Source organism: Gobio gobio (assembly GCF_949357685.1).
Source record: "Gobio gobio genome assembly, chromosome: 8".
Lineage (NCBI taxonomy): Eukaryota > Metazoa > Chordata > Actinopteri > Cypriniformes > Gobionidae > Gobio > Gobio gobio.
The window spans coordinates 58,437,342-58,453,887 of NC_137114.1; the positions used below are offsets into that span (position 1 = coordinate 58,437,342).

General features: G+C 44.5%; 2 protein-coding genes across 2 annotated transcripts in view; one reads left to right on the forward strand and one right to left on the reverse strand.

The window, feature by feature from the left end:
- The window catches only part of clcn2c (chloride channel 2c), a 36,695-nt gene extending 24,291 nt beyond the window's left edge, over positions 1 to 12,404 (forward strand). The window contains exons 19-23 of the mRNA XM_079823469.1: positions 8,711 to 8,778; positions 9,136 to 9,174; positions 9,312 to 9,416; positions 10,817 to 10,903; positions 11,155 to 12,404. Coding sequence (XP_079679595.1) covers positions 8,711 to 8,778; positions 9,136 to 9,174; positions 9,312 to 9,416; positions 10,817 to 10,903; positions 11,155 to 11,298 — 443 coding nt within the window. The 3' untranslated portion in view covers positions 11,299 to 12,404. The remainder of the gene's footprint in view (positions 1 to 8,710; positions 8,779 to 9,135; positions 9,175 to 9,311; positions 9,417 to 10,816; positions 10,904 to 11,154) is intronic.
- Positions 12,405 to 13,476: 1,072 nt separating this feature from the next.
- Positions 13,477 to 14,549, reverse strand: LOC307130230 (uncharacterized protein). The gene is made up of 4 exons (XM_079823190.1): positions 14,520 to 14,549; positions 14,320 to 14,441; positions 13,978 to 14,139; positions 13,477 to 13,734 (listed from the first exon to the last, which is right to left on the reverse strand). Exons 1-4 carry the CDS (start codon positions 14,539 to 14,541, stop codon positions 13,729 to 13,731), a joined length of 312 nt encoding a protein of 103 aa, XP_079679316.1. The 5' UTR covers positions 14,542 to 14,549; the 3' UTR covers positions 13,477 to 13,728.
- Positions 14,550 to 16,546: the final 1,997 nt, after the last annotated feature.

Sequence of the window (16,546 nt, forward strand, 5' to 3'; positions counted from 1 at the left end):
GGGTAGCAGCTAAAGCTAACTTAGCTCTAAAGAAAGTTCCTGGATGCGGTGTACGAGCTTTTACACATGCATTTTGTTATCTAAAGTTACATTTTGCAAAATTCAACATGACAGCGATCAACTTGAGCTAAGCATATTGAGTATTTATCATCTCTACCCATGGCTCGCTAGGTGTATAACATTGTAACTTTATGCTAAGTAATGTTATGTTAGCTATATTAGGCAGCTACGTGTGCTAGTGAGACATGCTTCATGACAACATAAACCAAAAAAATGTATAATCAAAATGAAAGATGACCTGTCCAGCAGAAATACAGCCTCTTGAACTCAAATCAAACGGGTGCGGCAGGGTTGCCAGGTTTTCACAACAAAATCCGCCCAATTGCTACTCAAAACTAGCCCAAAACAAGCCCAATCATGTTTCTCCAGTAAAAATCGCGTTTGGGGGGTAAAATATGTGTCTTTTTGGCAGGGCTGCCTGCTAAAATTCGCAAATCCCGGGGCATAACATCACATAATTGGGGTCGCTTCAACCCGCGGACATGAAAAACAGTCGCGGCAACATTGTTTGAAGTAGCCCGACTTGGCAACAGTGGGGTGCGCGCATGTGGGCAGATCCTGGAGCAAAAGCGGTGGTAGCCATGGTAACGAGAGAGAGTGACAGGCGCCCAAGCCAATCACTTGATTCGGCCCGAACGAAAATAATGAGCGGTGTTTATTGCAGATTAAAAAGTCTAGAGTCACTCGATTTTTATACTCTCTTTTTCAGAGTACTTAAATTTTAATTATGTATTGACATATGAAGACAGTTTAAACAAATTTGGACAAAAGTGTTTTAGATCATACTTACCTACCCCACCTTTAATACATTCTTTTTGATTAAATATTTTACTCCAAGTATGCACTTTCCCATCAACAGCACATACATACTGTCACACTGTCACAATAAACTGACGGAATAGAAGCCTTAAATACATGATGAAGGTAATCAACAGAACTAGGAATAGGTGAGGACTAATTAGGGACTATGGTAACAAATGAACAACTAGAGCTAAGACAGTGAAAACCACACATGACCTTGACATTAGTCCCTCTCCCCAGAAAGTGCGTCCTCACGCTACTTAACAGTCCAGTCGGCCCCACTTTATATTAAGTGGCCTTAAGTACTTACATCAAAAAATAAGTACAATGTACTTACTGTGTTCAAATTGTATTGCAAAACACTTTTGCTGATATTGAGGTGGGATACGGGTAGGGTTAGGGACAGGTGTGGTGGTGTGGGTGAGTTTAAGGGTAGGGTTAGGGACAGGTGTGGTGGTGTGGGTAAGTTTAAGGGTAGGGTTAGGGACAGGTGTGGTGGTGTGGGTGAGTTTAAGGGTAGGGTTAGGGACAGGTGTGGTGGTGTGGGTAAATTTAAGGGTAGAGTTAGGGACAGGTGTGGTGGTGTGGGTGAGTTTAAGGGTAGGGTTAGGGACAGGTGTGGTGGTGTGGGTAAATTTAAGGGTAGGGTTAGGGACAGGTGTGGTGGTGTGGGTAAATTTAAGGGTAGGGTTAGGGACAGGTGTGGTGGTGTGGGTAAGTTTAAGGGTAGGGTTAGGGACAGGTGTGGTGGTGTGGGTAAGTTTAAGGGTAGGGTTAGGGACAGGTGTGGTGGTGTGGGTAAGTTTAAGGGTAGGGTTAGGGACAGGTGTGGTGGTGTGGGTGAGTTTAAGGGTAGAGTTAGGGACAGGTGTGGTGGTGTGGGTAAGTTTAAGGGTAGGGTTAGGGACAGGTGTGGTGGTGTGGGTAAATTTAAGGGTAGAGTTAGGGACAGGTGTGGTGGTGTGGGTAAGTTTAAGGGTAGGGTTAGGGACAGGTGTGGTGGTATGGGTAAGTTTAAGGGTAGAGTTAGGGACAGGTGTGGTGGTGTGGGTCAGTTTAAGGGTAGAGTTAGGGACAGGTGTGGTGGTAGGGGTCAGTTTAAGGGTAGAGTTAGGGACAGGTGTGGTGGTGTGGGTAAGTTTAAGGGTAGAGTTAGGGACAGGTGTGGTGGTGTGGGTAAGTTTAAGGGTAGGGTTAGGGACAGGTGTGGTGGTGTGGGTGAGTTTAAGGGTAGAGTTAGGGACAGGTGTGGTGGTGTGGGTAAGTTTAAGGGTAGGGTTAGGGACAGGTGTGGTGGTGTGGGTAAATTTAAGGGTAGGGTTAGGGACAGGTGTGGTGGTGTGGGTAAGTTTAAGGGTAGGGTTAGGGGCAGGTGTGGTGGTGTGGGTAAGTTTAAGGGTAGGGTTAGGGACAGGTGTGGTGGTGTGGGTAAGTTTAAGGGTAGGGTTAGGGACAGGTGTGGTGGTATGGGTAAGTTTAAGGGTAGGGTTAAGGACAGGTGTGGTGGTGTGGGTAAGTTTAAGGGTAGGGTTAGGGACAGGTGTGGTGGTGTGGGTGAGTTTAAGGGTAGGGTTAGGGACAGGTGTGGTGGTGTGGGTGAGTTTAAGGGTAGGGTTAGGGACAGGTGTGGTGGTGTGGGTGAGTTTAAGGGTAGGGTTAGGGACAGGTGTGGTGGTGTGGGTAAGTTTAAGGGTAGGGTTAGGGACAGGTGTGGTGGTGTGGGTAAATTTAAGGGTAGGGTTAGGGACAGGTGTGGTGGTGTGGGTAAGTTTAAGGGTAGAGTTAGGGACAGGTGTGGTGGTGTGGGTAAGTTTAAGGGTAGGGTTAGGGGCAGGTGTGGTGGTGTGGGTAAGTTTAAGGGTAGGGTTAGGGACAGGTGTGGTGGTGTGGGTAAGTTTAAGGGTAGGGTTAGGGACAGGTGTGGTGGTGTGGGTAAGTTTAAGGGTAGAGTTAGGGACAGGTGTGGTGGTGTGGGTAAGTTTAAGGGTAGGGTTAGGGGCAGGTGTGGTGGTGTGGGTAAGTTTAAGGGTAGAGTTAGGGACAGGTGTGGTGGTGTGGGTGAGTTTAAGGGTAGGGTTAGGGGCAGGTGTGGTGGTGTGGGTAAGTTTAAGGTAGTGTTAATTTTGTCACCAATTTTTAATTTAGTCTTAGTCTTAGTCTTGTGCCAAATGTCCTTGTTAGTTTTAGTCATATTTAGTCATTCACATATCTTTTTTTGTTAGTCAAGTTTTAGTCGACTAAAAGTCTTGTCATTTTAGTCTAGTTTTAGTCAAAAGACAACTCAAGGTATCTTAGTCAAGTTTTAGTCGACCAAAAGTCTAGTCATTTTAGTCTAGCTTTAGTCAAAGGAAAACTCAATATATTTTGTGGCAAAATAAGTTACATAAAATATATATAACCTGCATAATGTGCAACAACACCATAGCTAACTGGTTGATTTACAGCATAGATGCCTAAAATCAGCATTAGCTCATGAGACGATGGGCACAAATATTGATTTCGATCTTGATTCAGTATGAATTCATATGTATATAGCCTACTGTACATATAAGGAACAATACGTTTTTTACACTTTTTTGGGGTTATATTATATTTGCTTGCATTCTTTACTATTCACTATTATTAACATTTCAAAATTTCACAAATAAGTAAGCAGTTATGATCTGCAATACTTTTTTGAGCAACTAGACTACATGTGTATTATTAAAGAGCCATACAGGCACCCAGTGGGAAATGGCATTACAAGTGAATTTTTGTATTTTTCCAGCCACAAAATGGCTCTAATTTACCTCTTTGCAGTGGAATTCTCTATTTTAACCTTAATTAACACACTAATTGTAATATAAATAATAAAAATATTAGAAGAAAAATATTTTAAGTGGTCATTAATGGACCATAAGTATTGCACAAATAGTATTTAGTACCAAAAGATCTCCTCAAAATATTCAATAAATATTATTGAATTAAAATATAGGCTATTTATTTTTAAAATAGTTAAGGTGTATGGTCACATTTGACCACCAATGAGTATAAGTGTGACTTAATTAGTAAGGAATACCTGAGGGTTAAATACAAGAAAAACATTAATATTAATGTTAACAATGTTGCATCTCTACCACTCTCCCTAATAAAATGATACTGTAAATGTGACTGACGCACACTATGCTGTACGGTTTACCAAAAATTGCTGCAAACACCTGTAAAGTGAAGCTGTTGTGTAACTTGCGCGGCTTAAGCCATTCACATACACTGACACAGCGCTAGAAGTGTTGAGCGCTCTGGGAACCACGTGACCACACGCGCGCGGCCGCGAGATGACAGGCGGAGTCTGAGAGAGACCTGTAACCTACTCGAGCAACAGCGGGAACTCTTTCGGAATATTTTGAACAGCTGAATATTCTATCTCATGATGAAAAAGTAGAGACAATTGTAGACGAAAATGAAGAGAGATTTTATCTTAGTTTTTATTTTATGCAAAACATTTTAGTCTCGTCCTTTTTCGTCAACAATAATGCATGTTAATTTAGTCTTAGTCAGTGTTTTTGGACATTGGTGCAGTCTCGTCATCGTCTCGTCTTCGTCATGGAAAAAAAGGTCGTTAACGAACATATTTAGTCTCGTCTCGTCTGACGAAATTAACACTAGTTTAAGGGTAGGGTTAAGGACAGGTGTGGTGGTGTGGGTAAGTTTAAGGGTAGAGTTAGGGACAGGTGTGGTGGTGTGGGTAAGTTTAAGGGTAGGGTTAGGGGCAGGTGTGGTGGTGTGGGTAAGTTTAAGGGTAGGGTCAGGGACAGGTGTGGTGGTGTGGGTGAGTTTAAGGGTAGGGTTAGGGACAGGTGTGGTGAGGGTAAGTTTAAGGGTAGAGTTAGGGACAGGTGTGGTGGTGTGGGTAAGTTTAAGGGTAGGGTTAGGGACAGGTGTGGTGGTATGGGTAAGTTTAAGGGTAGGGTTAAGGACAGGTGTGGTGGTGTGGGTAAGTTTAAGGGTAGAGTTAGGGACAGGTGTGGTGGTGTGGGTGAGTTTAAGGGTAGGGTTAGGGACAGGTGTGGTGGTGTGGGTAAGTTTAAGGGTAGGGTTAGGGACAGGTGTGGTGGTGTGGGTAAGTTTAAGGGTAGGGTTAGGGACAGGTGTGGTGGTATGGGTAAGTTTAAGGGTAGAGTTAGGGACAGGTGTGGTGGTGTGGGTAAGTTTAAGGGTAGGGTTAGGGACAGGTGTGGTGGTATGGGTAAGTTTAAGGGTAGGGTTAGGGACAGGTGTGGTGGTATGGGTGAGTTTAAGGGTAGAGTTAGGGACAGGTGTGGTGGTATGGGTGAGTTTAAGGGTAGGGTTAGGGACAGGTGTGGTGGTGTGGGTAAGTTTAAGGGTAGGATTAGGGAAAGGTGTGGTGGTGTGGGTAAGTTTAAAGGTAGGGTTAGGGACAGGTGTGGTGGTGTGGGTAAGTTTAAGGGTAGGATTAGGGAAAGGTGTGGTGGTGTGGGTAAGTTTAAAGGTAGGGTTAGGGACCGGTGTGGTGGTATGGGTAAGTTTAAAGGTAGGGTTAGGGACAGGTGTGGTGGTATGGGTGAGTTTAAGGGTAGGGTTAGGGAAAGGTGTGGTGGTATGGGTAAGTTTAAGGGTAGGGTTAGGGACAGGTGTGGTGGTATGGGTGAGTTTAAGGGTAGGGTTAGGGAAAGGTGTGGTGGTGTGGGTAAGTTTAAGGGTAGGGTTAGGGACAGGTGTGGTGGTGTGGGTAAGTTTAAGGGTAGGGTTAGGGACAGGTGTGGTGGTATGGGTCAGTTTAAAGGTAGGGTTTGGTGTAAGAGAAGTGTCAACTGTGTAATTACAAATGTAACTACAGAAATTAATTACAGATGTAATTACATGCAGGTATTTTTTTAAATGTGAGTACAATTTAAAAACATGTATGTGCACAATAAGTGCATTGTATCAAATTATTAATTAAAATGTTAGTACATAGTAGTTAAGGCCACCTGATTTAAAGTGGGTCCGTCCAGTCTGAGGAGGGAGGGAGCATGGGAGCAGGAGGATGATCCAGACCCTTGACAGGTTGAAGATCCACGGTGGAAGCGATGGAGGGAGGAGCATTGGTAGAAGGGCCAGGCGGATCCGAGGAGATGACTGACTGAGATGGAGAAGGTGGAGCCGAAGAGCCAGGGTGACACTGAAGGCCTGGAAGATCAGGGTGAGGCTGCAGGTGGGTGTGACCGAGGTGGATTTGTGGGCTTGGCAGACCGAGGCGAAGATGAAAGGAGTGAAGACCATGGCGGAACCAGAGGGAAGGAGGAGAGCCAAGGTAGAGCCAATAGGTCGGGGGCTGAGGTGAAGTCCAGGTGAAGGGTTGGGGTGGATCCACTAGCCAAAGCAGAGCTGATGACTGAAAAGCCCCTGGCGGATCCGTGCAGCAGAGTAGAACATCTGGAGAGGCTGAAGGAGACAGCGGAGACAAGCCCGAAGAACTGGATGACTTTGGCAGTGAAGGAGGAAGAGGGAGGCTGGGCAGGACCATTCACAATGAAGGAGATTTGGTACTGGGCTTTACCAGCTATGACTTGGAACCAGATGGGATTGTAGCACAGCTAAAACCTCCTCATCCAGGACTTTGAACATAATTTGCGTCTGCGGCGAGAGTATGGATGGGACTCCAATTAATTCGGGCTCCACAATACATTAGCCTCTGGTGACCGCTCAAGCTCTGTTGTAATGACGGTCTTGGCTTGGAGTCAGTGGTGGGATATGGAGGAGGACGAGGAGCAGGCAGAGAAAGACAACATGGCGACAGAAGAACCAGGGAGATGATTAAGGTGGGTGGAGACAGTAAGAGCAGGAGGATGACGCACAGCCATGACACGTTGAAGATACATGGTGGAACCAAAGGAGGGAGAAGCCATGGTGGAGCATTAGTAGAGGGGCCAGGCCCCTCTAAGACCATGGTGGAACCGGAGGGAAGAGAGCCCGGCGGATCCTGAGCGACAATGGACCAAGGTGGAGCCGATGGGTCGGAGGGCCAAGGTGGAGACTGGGACTTGTAGGTTTGAGGTGGAACTAGCCATGGTAAAGATAATGATTGGAAAGCACCTGGTGGATCCGTGCAGCAGAGTAGGACCTCTGGAGGAGCTGAAGGGAGACAGCTGAGACGAGGCAGAAGAACCGGATGGATTTGGCAATGAAGGAGGGAGAGGGACGCTGGGCAGGACCATTCAAAACAAATACCCCTTTTCCACCAAGGCAGTGCTAGAGCTAGATCAGAGCCAGAGCCTAGTTTCAAATCGGTTCTTTGTGTTTCCACACCCAAAGCCCGGAAAAGTGGTTCTTAAGTAGCACTAAAACATTGCTAGGCTAGAACAGGGCTAGAAGTAAGAACCGATTACGTCAGGCGCTGGGGGCGGGGTCAACAAGACCAACACAAACTTGAGATCCGCCATTGTTGAAATAGCAGCTAATGGAGCTAACAGCTGCTGCTCGTTTGTAATCTCCGTCTATACAAATTACGTCGAACTGCATGAATGCGTTGGATTCGCTGTTTTTGTTGTGTTTTGATGCCGATGTAGGATCGTAAAGCCATGTGAATCAATAGTAATGTAACATTTGCATTGTTGATGGAAGGCTTGTTCGCAGCGGTGCTGTGCAGACCGATCACCGTATGATAACGAGTCCAGCGAGAGCATATGACTCCTTATGCTTTTGATTCACTCATGTGTTTTTTTTAATATCATACGTGGATCGTCTGCGCAGCGCCGATGCATCTCGAACAAGCCTGGTGTGTTTGTGTTTCCCCACTGCCCAGGGTTGCCAGGTTTTCACAACAAAACCCGCCCAATCGCTACTCAAAACAAGCCCAATCGCGTTTTAGGGGGGCTTCTCCGATAAAAATCACATTTGGGGGTAAGATATGTGTATTTTTGGCATGGTTGCCTACTAAAATTCGCATTCCCGGGGCTAAATATCACATGGGGGTCGCTTCAACCCGCGGACATGAAAAACAGCCCGCGGCAACAGTGATGAAGTAGCCCAATACTGCGGACTTGGCAACACTGCCGCTGCCTCGCTAGCGTTGCTGAGAAAGATGAGACGGATACAGTGACGTAAGACATGGCTCTGTTGTGGCTCTCAGCACATGTGGAAAAGCAACTGGTTCTTAGAAGGCTCCTCAGTCGAACCAACTATGGACTTGGACTAGCTCTGGCTCTGAACTAGCTCTAGCGCTGCCTTGGTGGAAAAGGGGTAAAAGGAGATTTGGTACTGGGCTTAACCAGCGATGACTTGGAACTGGATGGGATTGGGTCTGGGTCTGGAGTGGGGCTGGCAAGGTCTTTCTCAACTTTCTTGCCTGCTCGCTCAGCCAGATTGAGAAAGTCTCTCGTGTGATCCTTGAGGGAGCGATCTCCCTAGCCCCAGCAGCAGGAGGAGAACAGCTGCGGGCATGACCATGTTATAACTCGCCGTTTAAATACTTTAAGGTATCTCGCAATGAACTGAAGGAACAGAGGGCTTTTAAATACATGAAGAAGGTAATCAAAAGAACTAGGAACCGATGAGGACTAATTAGGGACTATGGTAACAAATGAACGACTAGAACTAAGACAGTAGGTGTGTTTGGCCTCGATCGGTGTATGACATTAAAGTAACGTGAGAACGATTCGAAAGCATAAGAGCTATAAATGTCTCGCGGTACTTTGAGGTCGTACACAGATCGGTCAGTGCAGAGTTCTTCAAGTCGAACACACCTGTTGACAAAGACAATTAAATCTAAGACTGGAAACTAAACAAGACAGTGAAAACTACACATGACTGTGACACATACACATACATACACATATTCAGATACTTTCTCTTGTTTTCTTTCTCTCAGATCCTTATGATTCTGGCATCAGTTTGAAGAAGCTGTTCTGTTCTCAGCCTGACATTGATGCATTGCAGGTGAGACCTCCAGCTCACACACTAATGCTGCTCTAGACAGGGTGTGTGTGTGTGTGTGTGTGTTCATGTTTTTCTATCCCGGTGGGGACTTCACCCTAAATGCACTCATGGGGACTCGTGTCACTGTGGGGACATAAATTGAGGCCCCCATGAGGAAACAAGCTTATAAATCACACAGATTTTTTGTTGTTGAAAATGTAAAAATGCAGAAAGGTTTGTGTGATGGTCAGGTTTAAGGGTAGGGTTAGTGTAAGGGGATAGAGTATACCGTTTGTACAGTGTAAAAACTATTATGTCTATGGAGAGTCCCCACAATGATAGTGAACCAGACGTGTGTGTGTCTCCTTCCCTCTCCAGGACTACCCAGACACAGAAGATGATATGATACTTCAGGAGGTGAGGACATCTGAACTCTGACACACACACATTCAAACACACACACACACACACACACACACACACACACACACACACACACACACACACACACACACACACACACTCACATCCAGTATCTCTGGCTCTGAATGCAGATTGAGGAGTGGGAGGAGCAACAGCTTGATGAGCAGGTGAACTTCAACAACTGCAAGATTGACCCCGCCCCCTTCCAGCTGGTGGAAGGCACTTCCCTGCACAAGGTCAGACTGTGTGTGCTGTTTATTTAGCTCTACACTCACCTAAAGGATTATTAGGAACACCTGTTCAATTTCTCATTAATGCAATTATCTAATCAACCAATCACATGGCAGTTGCTTCAATGCATTTAGGGGTGTGGTCCTGGTCAAGACAATCTCCTGAACTCCACACTGAATGTCGGAATGGGAAAGAAAGGGGATTTAAGCAATTTTGAGCGTGGCATGGTTGTTGGTGCCAGACGGGCCGGTCTGAGTATTTCACAATCTGCTCAGTTACTGGGATTTTCACGCACAACCATTTCTAGGGTTTACAAAGAATGGTGTGAAAAGGGAAAAGCATCCAGTATGCGGCAGTCCTGTGGGAGAAAATGCCTTGTTGATGCTCGAGGTCAGAGGAGAATGGGCCGACTGATTCAAGCTGATAGAAGAGCAACTTTGACTGAAATAACCACTCGTTACAACCGAGGTCTGCAGCAAAGCATTTGTGAAGCCACAACACACACAACCTTGAGGCGGATGGGCTACAACAGCAGAAGACCCCACCGGGTACCACTCATCTCCACTACAAAGAGGAAAAAGAGGCGACAATTTGCACGAGCTCACCAAAATTGGACAGTTGAAGACTGTAAAAATGTTGCCTGGTCTGATGAGTCTGGATTTCTGTTGAGACATTCAGATGGTAGAGTCAGAATTTGGCGTAAACAGAATGAGAACATGGATCCATCATGCCTTGTTACCACTGTGCAGGCTGGTGGTGGTGGTGTAATGGTGTGGGGGATGTTTTCTTGGCACACTTTAGGCCCCTTAGTGCCAATTGGGCATGGTTTAAATGCCACGGCCTACCTGAGCATTGTTTCTGCCCATGTCCATCCCTTTATGAGCACCATGTCCCCATCCTCTGATGGCTACTTCCAGCAGGATAATGCACCGTCACAAAGCTCCAATCATTTCAAACTGGTTTCTTGAACATGACAATGAGTTCACTGGACTAAAATGGCCCCCACAGTCACCAGATCTCAACCCAATAGAGCATCTTTGGGATGTGGTGGAACGAGAGCTTCGTGCCCTGGATGTGCATCCCACAAATCTCCATCAACTGCAAGATGCTCTCCTATCAATATGGGCCAACATTTCTAAAGAATGCTTTCAGCAGCTTGTTGAGTCAATGCCACGTAGAATTAAGGCAGTTCTGAAGGCCAAAGGGGGTCAAACACAGTATTAGTGTGTGTTCCTAATAATCCTTTAGGTGAGTGTAGTTTGGGGACAAATTTGTGATGTCATTGTTTTGCAGTTTAGTGTCAGGAAATGCATTGTTAATGTTACAGGATGTCACTTTGAACATCAAGTATATTTAAAAAGAGGGGGATAAATGTGATTTGCTCATCTCATTCTCTCTCTGACAGACTCACACCATGTTTTCTGTGCTGGATCTGGATTACGGTTACGTCACCAGTATTGGACGACTTATTGGTGTTGTTTCACTGAAAGAGGTGAGAGTTCAGCAGTCGCACAAAAATGACACAAAACCATTCACAGCTGCACATCATCTACAATGAGGTTCTTCATCGGTTAATGGTTTAGAGAAGAACCTTCAACGGCCATGGGATTCAAACGCTCGCTTTGATTTCCATATATTAGTTTTTCATCAGAAAGCATGAATTAAAGTGAGCCGATGATAAGCCACAGCAGGCTTTGATATGGATCCAGAGCGTCCACTAACGGCTCTTCTCATGTGTTGCAGCTGCGCAAAGCCATCGAAGGCTTCCTTCCGGCGGACGGAGTGAGGCTGCGGCCGGTTCTGGCCAGTTTCAGAGACCGCGGCATCAGAGGAGCCCGGGTCGACACCGCAGAACTCCACAAACTACTGGACCATCAGGCCAGCTAGAACACTAGACCTGCTCCGACCACTGAAGGTGGAGGAGACCTTCAGTCGCTTTATAGACACACTGGCCTCTTCTCATTGGGGGATTCATGAGTCTCAGGGATCCGCCATCTTTCTGTCCTCGTTTCCTGGGACGTCCTCAGTGGTAAAAACTGTTTTTATTCATTTCTAAAAGTGTAAAGTGTTTCTGTTCGGGTTAGTCCGTAGTATTTATAATTAGCTGTGTGTAAAAACATAGAAATCAACAGAGAAATGGACTGATATTCCGACATTTCTTTGAATATTATTGGCATTAAATTGGCGTCCCTGTTTAAAATGTTTCAGAGCATCAGTCAGACGGATTCGTTTAGGTTTTTGCTGTTATATAAGGACGTGCATTTTGACTAATGCAGTTTTAAATGCTGCATTATTTTCATTGTAAAAAGTTCAATAATAACAATATTGGGGGGAAATTGCACGTTTTAATGAAAATTGATATATTTTGTTGTCAACACACACATTTCTTACCCGATAAGCATGTTTTCACCATCATGACGTCATGTTTTCTTATTCAGACATGTCAAATATTGAGTGTTTCTGAAGAGGTTTATTGGTGCTGTTTAAATGTATATTGAATGTATAATTGTTTGCTTTTGAATTACAACATTTTTAACCCTGAACTATTTGAGTGTTTTCATCCAGAGCAAACTTTTAAAGGCGTCATGATATGAAATAAACTGGTTGGATTCTGTTTTCAGTAGCGAGTGTGCATTGATTCTGTTTCCTGTTACGTTAGCCAATCATAACAGAGACCGTTTACTGACTAGCCTTAAAGGAGCCGCGCCTTAAAAACTGATAATTTAACACAGAGTCAGAATGAGGGTTGGAAATGATGCAAAACATTATTAAGGAACATATTAAAATAATACAAAAATCCATGTCATGACCCCTTTAAAACTTTATAACGGTTTTTGATTTTTTTGTTATATTTCAGCTTGTTACTCACCATGAAAATAGCCAAGTTATATTGTGGTAAACGTATGTCCCACCTGTTATTGCATTAGTGTGTGTAAGTGCAGAAACACAACAGTTACACACACCAATAAAAAGAGAAATCTGTGAGCGACTGTACATTTGTTTCATCTTGTTTTTCATTCAGTGAAAGAGTTTTGCGGCAGGTTTGATTAGTTTACTCTTACACACACACACACATCCATATATTTTTGATCAAAATATACAATTGTTTAATGTTTGCTGAAAAATAATATATTGCATTAATATATATTGAATAATACATAAGGAATTGCCATTTATACACACCAATGTGTATTCAGGTGAGTTACTTTCGCTCAGTTGTGTTGATATTACTTAAGGGCGCATATTAAGAAACATGTAAAGTCTAGTTGGTCAAACACAAATTAGTTGAGTTCAATATACTCACAATTCTCACGCAAACAGTTTTTCACAGATAAATTCGATGTCTCAAGCATGTTTTACTCAACATTGTAAGGCAATGAACTAGGGAGGATGGTGGATATCATGACAAAAGCAAACACTGATCACCATAATGGTGACTCACACCATAATGACTCAATGTCATTCACACGAGCGTTAAGACAAAGATAGACCGTTTGGTTTGAAGTCACCATTATGGGGATCAGTGTTCACGTGTCACAATCACCAGCTGGAGTGCCCTTGATATCCAGCAGAGGGCACTCCTCCCTATTCCATTGCCATATCAACATGGATATGTTATATATACACCAGAGTGCCCTCTGCGATCTCTCGGTGTGTCTGAATATAGTGCAGTTATGTGGGAAACTCATGCGGGCGTGTCTCAAAACATGCGATGATCAGTGACTGTTGGAATGTTGTGTGTGATGGGAATCTTTCCTGGAGTCTGAAGAGACCCTGAAGAATGAAGTACCCGCCCTAGATAGTGCATCTTTACAATGATCAACCGTTCGAGAGGATCCTGTTTGACCAGCCCGGCCCTCACGATGCCCCGGGGTCATTATCTGTCAACTCCAAACGTTACCTGCGCATCAACACCACATTCAAATCCGCCAATGAAAGAGTCCTTTGATGCATTCACGGAAGCATCTGTTCCCTTAATCATATTCACATGAGCAGACATCATGTAATATTACACCAGCTTCATGTTTTCAAGAGAATGAAAGAAGTCCAGAGTGAGTTCATTTTGAAAAGTCACTTTTTTATTGTTGAACAAAAAACAAAAGACAGGGAACTTCAGCGGGGCGTGTTGTCACATTATATGAGTTTGTAATATGACATACATAAAGTCAATCCAACAATATAATATACTGTAAAGAGTAACAGAACATGTTTATAGATGCACAGATTTTTACTCCAAATATTGTTCTAATAAAAACACACGTTTGTGCACATCATCCCGTGTGACGACTAGCCCCGGTCCAGCTTGCATCATCAGCTTCAGTCCTACAAACACAGAGAATATGACAGGATTATTATTATTATTGTGTCCAGATGTGGATAATGTGCGTGTGAATCTCTTCAACACAGAAACCGGTCTGTCCACATCACTGCGCTCCAGCGGGTGTGTTCCCCATTCACTGATGGTCAATATGACGAGTGGGAAAGGTATAGCCAACCGTTAACAGGTGTGTGTGTGTGTGTGTGTGTGTGTGTGTGAACAGCACAGCAAGAGCTCATGTTAGTTACCTCATCACTGGAAGACGATGACCGGCGTCCTCGACCATGTCCATGTCCGTGTCCATGTCCGTGTCCGTGTCCATGACCCTTTTTGTGCTCTTTATCCTTCTTCTTGTCCTTGTCTTTGCTCTTGTCTTTGCTCTTGTCCTTGTCCTTTTCTTTGCAGTCGCTCTGTAAAGCGAGATGGAACAGTGTAAAGCGGTTATAATGACATGGAATAACCCTCGAGGGCTCTTGAAAGGAATCTTTCGGGTTGAGCTCGACACACAACACCATTCACAAGCCGTTGTACTTCTGAATCGGATAGTTTTGAGTAAAAGCAGTGTATTATTGGGATGAGACGCTTCTTACCTTGTCCTTTTCCTTGTCCTTGCACTCTTTGTCTTTATCTTTAACGTTATCCTTCTCTCCTGACCCAAAGATTCCCTCCACCTCTTTCCCCTCCTGCTTCTTCACCTCATCTCCTCCAGCAGCTGATGACACACACACAGATTCACTCACAGCTCAACCTGTTGAACACCAGCAGTATTGGGATGTTTCCTGATGTTTACCTGATTCCAGATCGAAGTCCATGATGAAGCCTCTGTGATCTGAGGCGAGGATGACAGCAGTATTTATCCTTCATCCAGAGCTCCTCCTCTCACACCTGAGCAGTTGTTAGGCGTGTTCGAGATCAGAGCCTGTTGTTTACAGGATGACTCAACTCAATCCTTTAATTGCAACTCCTGCCCTACAGGTTTGGCTTATGAATATTAATTAATTTACCAGTAGTCCTCGCTGATTGGCTAGACGTTAACTAGGGAGAGCTGATGAGTAGCCCACTTAAAGGGTTAGTTCACCCAAAAGTGTAAATTGTGTCATTAATTCCTCACCCTCATGTGGTTGGACACCCGTCAGACCTCCGTTCATCTTCAGACACAAATGAAGATATTTTAGTGTAAAGCTGATGCTGAGAAAGGCTTCAGATAGGCCTCCATTGACATTCAGTACATTTACACTCACAAGACCCATAAAAGGCACTAAAAACGCCGTTACAAAGTCCATCTCACCACAGCGGCTCTACAATAATTTTACGATGCGACGACAATAGTTTTTGTGCGCAAAAAAAAATCAAAATAACACCTTTATCCAGCTTGTTCTTGTCTTGTGTGTGTGTCTGCACGACGCATGCGTGAGAATATGAGCAGATCCGGCGTTCGGACACATGACCCAGAAGAGATTTGTTTACGAGCAGAGGAAGACGCGCGTATCTCAGCTGTTGAATTCTACACTGATCGTGCTTTAGGTCTCGGCGTAGTGCTCAAAATGGGGTTAAAGTGGCATTTCATGGATTCCCGAACGCCGGATCTGCTCATATTCTCGCGCATGCGTCGTGGAGACACACACGGAAGACAAGAAGAGGTTGGATAAAGGTGTTATTTTGATTTTTTTTTGCGCACAAAAACTATTGTCGTCGCATCGTAAAATTATTGTAGAGTCACTGTGGTGAGATGGACTTTGTAACGGCGTTTTTAGTGCCTTTTATGGGTCTTGTGAGTGTAAATGTACTGAATGCCAATGGAGGCCAATCTGAAGCCTTTCTCAGCATCAGCTTTACACTAAAATATCTTCATTTGTGTCTGAAGATGAACGGAGGTCTGACGGGTGTCCAACCACATGAGGGTGAGGAATTAATGACACAATTTACATTTTTGGGTGAACTAACCCTTTAAGGTGCGTCCAATCCTATTACTGTATTCTGTGCTGTTTTGTAGTATGTAGTGTGAGTAGTGTGTTTACCCTGAAAAGTCCATTTGCTTTCGTATTATTAGAACGTTTTGCCACTACTTTTCCATTGTTTTCATTAGTTAACCCTTTCACACATGGAGGTCAGTATTCAAAAAGCCATTTTCTCACGTATGTGTGTAACCCTTCATGTTCGAACCGCTCCGCTCCAAGTGGGACTCGAACCCGGGTCCGCCGGCATGAGAGTCGGACGCTCTAACAAGGAGGCTAAAGGCTGCAACCCCTAGTGTCAGTCGCTAGAGCGATCAGAGGAGTGAGGTTTGCCACCAAGTGGCAAGCTAGTATGTGGATTTTTTTCTTCTCCAAACCAAGATGGCCGACGGCCAGTCAGAAATGCCAAGGTGCTACGGTCATACCCATCCATTCCTAGGAGATTAAATGAATTCCATAAAGGAATTACGCTTAGGGAACCAAGATGGCCAGGAACGGGACCGTATATATATATATATATATACACACATACAGTTCACACTGTCAAAAAAAAAAAGAGTACAAAATTGTACCTTTTAAGGTACAAGTGTCCGTCACTGGGGGGACATTTTTGTAAGTCTAAGTCAAAGGGTCGGCAAGTTCGGTCCTAGAGATCTGATCTCCTGCAGAGTTTAGCTCCAGCCCTACTAAACCACCACAGTATAAAACTCATGGCTCCCAGCATGCATTGCAGCGTTAAGTGTGTCACCATTGTTGAGATTCATATGCTGAATTTTGATATCTGTGTGCGTTGGGGATGCAACAATACAGTTAGTCCACGGTTCAATACATACCTCAGTTTTTAACCACGATTTTCGGTTGG

Excerpts from the sequence above, each read along its gene's own strand:
- LOC307130230 (XM_079823190.1), bottom strand. The coding sequence starts at position 14,541 with ATGGACTTCGATCTGGAATCAG. Across the intron at positions 14,442-14,519 it reads GGACTTCGATCTGGAATCAG|CTGCTGGAGGAGATGAGGTG; the intron begins GTAAACATCAGG and ends GTGTGTCATCAG. Across the intron at positions 14,140-14,319 it reads AGGACAAGGAAAAGGACAAG|AGCGACTGCAAAGAAAAGGA; the intron begins GTAAGAAGCGTC and ends CTCGCTTTACAG.